Source organism: Haliotis cracherodii, unplaced genomic scaffold (genome assembly GCF_022045235.1).
Source record: "Haliotis cracherodii isolate W230 unplaced genomic scaffold, xgHalCrac1.p SCAF_4, whole genome shotgun sequence".
Lineage (NCBI taxonomy): Eukaryota > Metazoa > Mollusca > Gastropoda > Lepetellida > Haliotidae > Haliotis > Haliotis cracherodii.
In genome coordinates this window covers 31,882,373-31,893,014 of record NW_027266297.1, presented here as the reverse complement: position 1 = coordinate 31,893,014, position 10,642 = coordinate 31,882,373, and the positions used below count along the sequence as shown (strand labels likewise).

The 10,642-nt window shown below is 38.3% G+C and overlaps 1 protein-coding gene across 2 annotated transcripts in view; it reads right to left on the bottom strand.

Moving 5' to 3' along the window:
* Window positions 1–341: 341 nt before the first annotated feature.
* The window catches only part of LOC139480369 (RB1-inducible coiled-coil protein 1-like), a 63,239-nt gene continuing 52,938 nt past the window's right edge, over window positions 342–10,642 (bottom strand). For both annotated transcript variants that reach the window (XM_071263431.1, XM_071263432.1), the window contains one exon: window positions 342–9,483. In XM_071263431.1, coding sequence (XP_071119532.1) covers window positions 9,352–9,483 — 132 coding nt within the window. In that variant the 3' untranslated portion in view covers window positions 342–9,351. The remainder of the gene's footprint in view (window positions 9,484–10,642) is intronic.

Sequence of the window (10,642 nt, the reverse complement as noted above, 5' to 3'; positions counted from 1 at the left end):
CTTGGTTGATACATGCCATCGATCCCAATTGCCTGGATCGATGCTCATGATATCAATCACTGGATTGTCTGGTCCAGACTCGATTATTTTACAGACCGCCGTCATATAGCTTGAATATTGCTGGGTGTGGCGTTAAACAACAAACCAACCAACCAACCTCTGTCTTGCAATCTTAAGGTGATGCAATTTGCTTTGCCCAGTTGCATTCCTTAGCTTGACTGTTCTACAGGTCATGTTTTGTATCTTGCATCATCGTTGTCTTGTGTCATCTGAATTCTTTGCAACATCTCACTAATGTAAAGCATTGTTGTATATTTCAATTTACAAAACACAAAAGCAGATAAATTAATAAATTTATTCTGAACTTGGATCTTAGAAGTTTATATACACTGAAAAGAATCTTCATTTCTTTCATCCAAAACCATGCAGACAGCTATCACTCAATATAAGACAAATTATCACAACACTGCTACCTGACTGGCGTTCACAAGGTACTAACAATAAGCTTTAGATATCACCATGGCAACAGGCACACTCACAGACATACAGTGGTGTGTTCCTGGAGAAAATAATATCCACATTTTACAATTCAAAGATTGACCTTTTTAAACAAAATCAGAAGTAATAGATTTGATGTTAATGAAAGGATTTGACACATTTACATTACCCAGATGTGACTTAAAAAATATTTCTTTAACAAGCAGTAAGACATGTTTTGCATATGAACAGATCTCGAAAATACCTTATACAGAGAAAAATGACAAACCTGATACCACTTGGGATCACAGCAGTTGTGATACTTATAATAACTTACTGTTTTAAGGAACACTTCCAAGAAATATGAAACTTGACATAAAAGTATATTTATCAATAAGGTTCATAAATATATTTTGTTTATTTTGGTAAATAACAAAGCCTATATTCCACATGTACAATATTACCAATGTCATATATTTATGGTGGAAAGAAACATTTGAAAATAACTGTTTTCATTGTAGAAGTGAAAATTTCATAGAATTATGATCCTCTTGTGTCTGAAAATTTCAAAGATTCCTTCATAAACCCATTGTCAATACTTCACAGGTTAGTAAACACCACGTTCCCCTGATCACCCGAGAATACACAGGGTGCTTTGCAGTGCAGTCTTGTAAAGAAGCAAGTGACAGCCGGCAAGAGGGAAACCAGCAAGTACCAATGATAGGTTTCACATAAAAACATGCATAGAGTAAGGCTCTTTTGATTTCTGTGAACTACACACAGCCTCATTTCATTAGGGTACTAAAATTTGACACGTCACCACTACATCACATAGCCCAATGTATTCACTAGTGATCGAGGAAAGGAGTGTGTACATACACATGAAGAATTGCCGATGTCACAGACCGTCCTGAATCTCTTTCCTACTGGATAAGATAACAGGGACATGTCGGATCCACAGGAAGTCCCGACCAACATTTTGATAACCAAACGTAGAAGCCCCCCACTGAGAGAAGATTTTGATATTTTAGACCCCCCTCTTTTAAGAATGACATATCTGCCCCTGTCGTTTGTCCAAGTGTATACCACTTGTAACTTACAAGCTGTACATTACAGATGATACACTACTTACAGGCAAAGCTGGAGCTCTGTGCCACTTGTAACTTACAAGCTGTACATTACAGATGATACACTACTTACAGACAAAGCTGGAGCTCTGTGCCACTTGTAACTTACAAGCTGTACATTACAGATGATACACTACTTACAGACAAAGCTGGAGCTCTGTGCCACTTGTAACTTACAAGCTGTACATTACAGATGATACACTACTTACAGACAAAGCTGGAGCTCTGTGCCACTTGTAACTTACAAGCTGTACATTACAGATGATACACTACTTACAGACAAAGCTGGAACTCTGTGCCACTTGTTCTACACTCTCTTTGTCCTTCAACCTTAACGTGTTGTGGCTTTGATAATGACTGAAGTTGGTTGTAGACAAAACATCTTTTAACAGTGTGATTTGTTTTCACATATTTTATGTCCAACAAATCCCAATGTTTTTCTTGTAAGCAAATAAATTGTTAGGGTGGTAAATATAGATTACTATGGTCATTCAATCAGAAACACAAGGTGTTTTCCTTTACCCATTGGGGCTAATCATTTCAGCCAATTATTACCATTAGAATATACACACAACTGCAATAGCAACATCAGGCTTTACACTACAGGTGGTGAGACATATAGATATAAGTCAGTGAGAGAGAGGTTTAATGCTGCTTTTAAGAGTATTCAAGTTATATCACGGCGTGTCAGTTTAATGTGGGAGGAAAGTCAGAAGTGATGCAGGTCTCAGACGTTTACGAGCATGGGTATGGTGCTGACAAACCTAGAAACATAATCGGAGGGAACCAGGATTCGAACCCACAATCATAGGTTTCAGGCGTGCCCAAGGGACGCAAATCTGCACAGGGAATCACGGCGCCTTAGACCCATATAGGTATAAGCTTTGTGATACTAGTTAGGCGCTGATTTGGCTTTTTACTTTACACTTTTCAGACAATATACTTACCATAATAAATATGGAATCAAACTTAATATCATTCTTGCGGAGGCCTGATAAATTTCAGGGGAAAAAAATCCATCACATTTCAATTAATATGGAAAGATAAATAACTCTATTGTTTGTCAAACAGAAATATAATTTTCTTGCTAGAATCATGCTTTCTTTTCAACTGCTGACTGATTTTCTAAAAGAAATATCATTGAACTAGGTCATAAAAGAAGCCACGCAAACATTGTTTATTAATGTACCATAGATAATCTCTTGCATCTAGAAGCTAAGTAAACTTTGTCCACATTTATGCTTGACAGGTATTGGCTGTGTTGAAGTTCACACATCAGGGCCAAACAAAATCTTTTGACTTCAAGCTCATCACAGACAGATCTACTGCACATCCATAACCACCCCACTGTCAACAGCATTAAACCTTTCCACCAATGACAGACCTGTCAACTTCAACACAGCCATGTACAAGAATAACAATATAGAATCTGGAATTGTATTTGGCAATAAGTATCTACAGCATAAAATAGTGGTCTGTCATAGTGAAGATGTCAGAAAACGAACATTTTGCAAAGATTCTAAATCAAACCATGCCCACTGGATGGAAGGACACACCAAGTCAAATTTCGTAACTTATAAATAAAGATTTGTCAACGATCTCTCCAGAGCCCATGGGCAATTGATAATAGAGGTACACAGGCACTTCAACACAACTGTCTGTGGGCAATGGTACACAACAGTCCATGGACTCTGAGGACAGAGGTGCATCATTACTTGTTCAAGGAACTAGCTGTCTGACTGGCCAACAGTCAGCTGACCAGTCTGTATGGATATCATGATGTTATGATGTTTGAAGTGACGTCACTTGCTTGTCATGTCTCCACTAACCAGTTTCACACTTCAAGCTACCACACGGAGAGTCCAATGGTGGTAACAAGACCAATCCTTTTGTCACACAGATATCAAAATAACTTTGACCTGGTAGTGATAAATTTGTAACATGTGTCACTAGCTGGTTGTATGAGGCATTATGAACAGACTGTTCATGTACACCGCTCAATCTTCAGTCTTATAGTGTCCAAGACAATCAGCTTGTAAAATGACATACAACTTGCTAGTGACACATGTAAGTCACATCTGAACACAGAAGTGCACAGGTAATTTTATACAACAGCCTTCAGCAGTGATAGAAACTAACTGTTTTAGTCTACTAGTCCTTATAATGATAACATAATAGCAAATTTCTACTAAGGAAGAGAATATGTGGATGTCATCTTCTGATGAAGGAGTAAGCATATACTCTGAAACATTGTGTTCCTCATAATATAGAAGTTGACATCCATATATTCTCTTCCTTATGTGTATCACTTCTAAATGCCTTTCAAAGACCAAATTTTTACTACCCGGTAGTCATTATGATACCTTAACTATTGGGCAGTTTGGCATGAACAATAGGACTAGTGCCAATTTCTACGCTGCCTTCAGGCTAATTGAACACAGCAGCCTGCTGCACACGTCCACAACAGCCCATGGGCACAACAAAGGTACAAATCGTTTCACTAAGACATTATTTGATGGTGACAGAATTTGACAAAAGAACAGAGTTACTAACATTAAACGAAAAAGCAGAGGTCTTGGCTAACTCATTCATAGCAAAAACAGTCGCAATTTGGTCAGTTGACACAGCAAGATCATTATGTGAACCAGTATGTTAAACAGTATCTCCATATATACAACACAGTCTTGGATTAATGGATGGTTATATCAAAATGAAAAGATTACATACTGTGTGGGTACTACAGACAAAGACGAGAGATCCATCTTGAGTGAGTATGGTTTTACGCCGCTTTAAGCAATATTCCAGCAATACCACAGCGGGGGACACCAGAATCGAACCAGGGTCTTCAGAGTGACGAGTGAACGCATTAACCACTAGGCTACCCGACTGCCCCAGATCCATCTTGAAATATCATACAAGCATGGTGCTTACCATGCTTACAGAAGGCAGATCAGCCAGATGTTACAATATTCAGATATTTATTCCCTGCAATAAGCATGTATATTCAGAGTACTAATGTCAAAGTGATCAATAAAAATATAAATATCACTGTAATATGGCTAGTCTGACCTCAATGTGAGACACAAATTGCTGACGTGACAGTACATGTAGTTTGTAATATTGAAACACCAGTAGATTACCAGTAGATTACAGTTCCTTACCACACAATCTGAGTACCACATATCACTGATAAGTCAGTGACCATAACCCAAGTATGAAAAAAGGTTTATCTGTATGCAAATTTTCAGCAATAAATGGTTGGTGATAAAATATAGCAGGCATTTGGAGTTTTAACAGTATTTCAGCAACATCATGACTACCAGTGTTGGTCTTTGGCATGACAAGCAAACACCTTAACACCTTGGCTACTCCACTGCAGCTTTGAGGATACAAAATACAAACTTTATTGGGCATCTTAGTGAAATAGAAGAATCTCCATCTATTTGAAAACTTCCCTCTTGTGATATACAGATAAATAGTTGAAAGGCATACCAGTATGATATCTGCACTGCTTCACTAAGGAACACATATAGAGCTTATTGAATATGATATGAGATATTAATAGATTTATTAGTTTTTCTCTTAGTTTTCACCTATCCAAAAACCTTTGATCAAATTGGTAATCACCATCTTACTTTCAAAACAATCTCAATGCAAAGCACACTAAATATGGTACAAACGGTATTTACATACTGACAACTTTGCCATTCATGATCACATGTGTCCTTACGTTCCCAGTATCTTCATATACTTTAAATTCACACTGCACGACAAGAACAAGCTTTATCACTGTTTATATTGCCATTGTCTTCAACAAACTAACATACATGGGAACACAACTGCATACTGTAAATCTGGAGTGTCAGGCATCAGCAAATATGGTTGGTTGGTTGGTTTGTTGTATAACGCCGCACTCAGCAATATTCCAGCTATATGACAGCGGTCTGTAAATAATCAAGTCTGGACCAGACAAACCAGTGATTAATATCATGAGCATCGATCCACGCTATTGGGATCGATGACATGTATCAACCAAGTCAGCGAGCCTGACCACCCGATCCCGTTAGTCGCCTTTTACGACAAGCATAATCACCTTTTACGGCAAGTATGGGTTGCTGAAGACCTATTCTACCCCGGCATCAGCAAATATGGTGAATGGAGAACAAGAAACATAACTGAATTAGAAAGTATTGCGACACACTGTTGATGAGATGATTGAGATCAAATGAAACACAACTGGATTTGCCAATTAGTGTCTAGAAGCTCTTGTGACCTCTTTGTCCAGTGGCAGAGCACAAACAAATCTCTCCAGTTGGCTGCCGTTCTGGATTTCTCATCATCTCGGTCGCAAGCAGGCGATTATTAACTGGCTGTGGCCCTCTCCGGTTGTCTTTAGTTAAAACTTACTCGGCTACAACCAGTCGTGATGGGATAGTTGTAATTCTGATCCATTGTTTGATATTAAAATAAAGGAAATATTTGTTGTAATTATTATCATTTGTAGTGTTTCCTTTCCAATGTCAGAAGTGATGATGAGTGTATGGCACAGTTATTGAGCTATTTCTTGCTTTTCGCGATACTTACCAGATTTACAGTAAGGATATTGAATATTGAGGAATATATACAAAAAAAAGATAACATCTGCCCTCAGAATACTTACACTATAAATAATGTAACACTATACCATTGCCATGCTAACCCAAGAACCCTATAAACATATGGAAGCCAAAGCAAACAAACCAAGTTATTTGACAAGTGTTATGACAGTGTCACTAAATCTCTCTTGAGAAATCAAATAAATGGAATATATTTAAAATTCTTAGTCTGTAAATTGAAAGCACTTAACTTCTCGAAATATATCCGAGGATATTTACCGCACCTCAATAGTTATATGTGACAGTACCGGAACCGCCAAGAGAACAATTGTTGAGGAACTGGAGAATATGCATGCTGTAGGTTTGTTTCATCAAATTATCTTATCTCCTCAACAGGTATAACTCCCATCCCTTCCGTATCTGTACAGTGGTCATGTTTGGCACTATATTTTATTCACAGTAACATAGAAAGGTCTTTTATAATTAGTGCAAATATTGTGGTGCTGTAACATAGCAGGAACAGTTATGGTCGAATGGATTGTGATGTCTCAATCCGAGGCTAGAGTATATCCAAGCAAACTTTATGTGAGTAACCTTACATTAACATCTAGGAGATCACAGAGTCAATAGGTTCAGTATTCCACAGCATTATTTGACATTTTACATTGACAACAGAAAAAATAACCCAGTACATAACTCAATTTTCATCTTATTTTCATATTAACTATAACAGTTTATGAATGTTATCTCTCAACTACAATAATAAAAAGACAAAAATGAAAAAGAACTGAAACACAAACTTTGAGTAATAAATAGGCATTCATGTCATTTTTCGCAATTGACCGCCATATTACATCAATAATGACCTCGACATATCGTACCCAACTGGGTATCACGCATGGGCCTTAAATGTGACCATCTCATCGTGACCTCTGAAAATAGTCAATAAAAGGTGTAACAAGAGGAAATATAACACAACAAATAGATCAAAATATTAACTGAAGTTCAACTAAAACCAAAATTCTTCCCTAAACACATTACCAGAAACAGTTGGAGCATTACTCTCTCATGCTTGCTGCATATAAAATATTACACATTAAACCACATTACCGGTACCAATAAATACATAAAAGAAAAACATTTGATATTTTCCAGATAAAATAAAAGTTGTCTAGCTAAAATCACAGTATGGTAAGCATACATTCTAGAGCATATGATCAATGTGCAGGCAATGGTCGAGGAAATATATTATGGCTAAGTAAGTTAGTCATCCTAACCACACAATTCCATGACTAACTAATCTGGAGTGATCTCAGCCAGTGAGTGGTACCTCTTATCAACACTGACCTGAACCAGATACACTGGGCTACCATCATCAGCCTCCTCTGGATCAGAAAACACAATGTACTACTTACACATATGAAAAGTGGACCTTCCACACTTTTCACCAGATACATGGCTCAGGTCTAAAAAGCAATTACTCTGACCTGTTTAGCATGAATGTGTGTTAGTAAAGTTCAACAAGACCCTTATTAAAAGGAAAGACTGAAAAAAAATGTATTTCCAATTATATATCACAAACCCCCTCCCTTTCAAATTATGTAATTATTTGATAGCTCTGCTACATATTCCTCTCTTACCACAGCATGGATTTAATCTTACAGGGTGTCTAAATAGGAATTGCCCTGATCACGCATAATTCAGCTACTCTGAGGGAATCAGAAAACCGCAAGTATCTTTATCATGGGCATGTCTCAATATTTTACAGAAATGTCGAACTCTCCCGGAGTGAGTGCGTTTCTCTACCAGCAATATTCCGCCTCCATGAGGGAAGCCTGTATATAACAAAGTCTTGGCCAGGTGACTTCATTTGTCACACATTGTTCCTTATTTCAGTCGGCTGTTACAGCAGACATGGGAGACTGATGACAATTTCCACTCTGGGATCATTGTGAGACAATATTCTTGGATGCACAATCATTCTGAGAGACAGGATATGATGACATTAAGTGTGAGTGAGTGAGTTCAGTTTTATGCCACTTTTAGCAATATTCCAGCAGGCACCATAAACTGGCTTAACACATTGTATTTAGCCTTCAAATTCATGTTAGTCCGCAACCCCGAGACAACTAAATTGTGCTGAGGACAAGTAAAAATCCACTGATGGTCGTCCTCATGACTAGTTGCACTTGAGGACAAAGATTCTGAAACAGTTCTCAAAGCTTCAAGTTTGCTACAAACTGGCACTGAATAAAGCTGACAGAAAATGTAGACATAGTAAACAATTTTGTCTTGTTCAAGCAGGACTAGCTACAAACTCTGAGGACTAGGGAAATAAGGTTTATACTTGTCCTCTGGACTAGTCTTATAAAAGTAGAATTTCTAAGGCTGTGTACCCATGTGTGGAATTGAACCAAGGCCTTTGGAGTGACAATGGAACACCTCAACCACTGCCCCGATATAGAGAGCATTATGAGTCAGACAAATACTAACATCCTCTGGTCTCTCATTTCACTGGAGACTTCTCAAAAGACAGGTGAGGGTGTTTCTAGGTACGACATTGCTGATAGAGCGACTTACACCTATATGTACAAGAACTTCCCACCCTCATTTGACATAAACCATACTTATATACAATGTACAATTATGACACACGTTGTTGCATTGCTGAAGCATGCATTTCAAGAATCAAATTCACGCTGCAGTAATAAGTATATTATGAACACATTGTGACTAATTTTCATACAACTCTACCAAAGGTAAACAATGTTGGACATATCAGACCTCTCACATTAAGACATATCTTATTGCAACATTAAGTCTTGCTTGATATGTGCATTTTGCAACAGAGATATTCCATGAAAATGAGCATAAAGAAAACCATTACAATCCCCCACAGCTTCACAAACACACTACGACACCTCAAGTGATAAGAAACGACTGCAGTAGTTCATTATTAACATGAAAGTTCATTTCTCATGAACACACAGTTCCCGTATTAATCACGTTATGATTATATTACATCTGTTTTATTAATAATTTATCACTGAAATCACAAGCAGAAAATACATAAATATCCTATGTACATGTTGTTGACTGAAGGTGAGGTGTACCACATCGTCCAGATTGCACAAGAGATTGAAGAGGCCTGGCTATACAGCTGCACCACCTTGGGAGGTCTTGCTGGAAGAGGCAGAGTCTTTCCGAGTTGTCTCCCTTGCCCATGGTTTGGCTTTGACACGATAGAACTTTGTTCCCACTGGGACTTTGAATCTGTTCTGGGGCTGTGGAACATGAAATGATTATGCAGTTTACAAACTTTATTAAGTGTTGACGAATTGCATCATCTTCATCAAATCAAAGAAACTGTTGAGTTTGCTAAACACCAATTTGCACACACATTTACCACTGTGGTGAAACACACAGACATGGTCGAATGTAGTCGAAAGTGGGATTAGAACAGAGAGTTAGTGAATAGATGGTGCTTATAGATCGCAGTCAGCAATATTACCACACCGAACTTTAGACCAAACAGATATGTGTGTGTGTACCGGTATGTTGTTCCCAATATGCTGGCTACAAAACGGCAGTCTGGAAATAATCGAATCTGGACCAGAGAACCTAGTGATTGATATTGTGAGCAACGATCCACATCATTGGGATACGAAGACATGCAATCACACAAGTCGTCGAGCCTGACCTCATTCATTTGGCTGCTTCTGATGACCAGCAAAGGTAGCTGGGACCTATTCTAGCCCAAAACCCATACGGTGGCCAGATCGATGTGAAATGATCCACGCCATCAGGGCTGCTAACACAATCAAGCCTCGAGTATGACCAGGGCTGCTGGCACCTACTCCTCCACAGAATCTCAGCGGGACTCTGGGATTTGGACCAGTGAAAATCACATTCTGATGGCTAAGGACACAACTCTACAGATTAAGTTGAGGCACAATACAGCACTGGTGCCTCTAATACACACTGGTCTTCGATCGTGTGACTTAACATGCTATTGTTACATCACTAAAGTGTGAATAAGGTAATGATCACTGTCAGGTCCCTTCTACAATAATCAAAACAATAGTTATCATCATTAATAATTCTAAGAATACAACCTCTATAACATCATTGCCATAAATCCTGTATTTTGACTGCAATCACACAACTAAATCTTCAGATTTTCAACAGAAGTCCTCTTCACTGTCAACTACACATGATACGTTGTTCCCCTAATAGCACATACAGCTCCCCTGTGTGCACTTCTTTCCAAACATCAAACTACTAGAGACAGATGACTGGGGAGATGGTCCATGAGGCCGGGATACAAGGGCAGGATGAATTTGAAAGAGCAGTTTGTATCCTTGAGTCATGACGTCTAGAATCCAGTGATCAGATGTGATCGATTTCCTTTGACTTTTCTGTAGGAAATGGTACAGGCGCCTG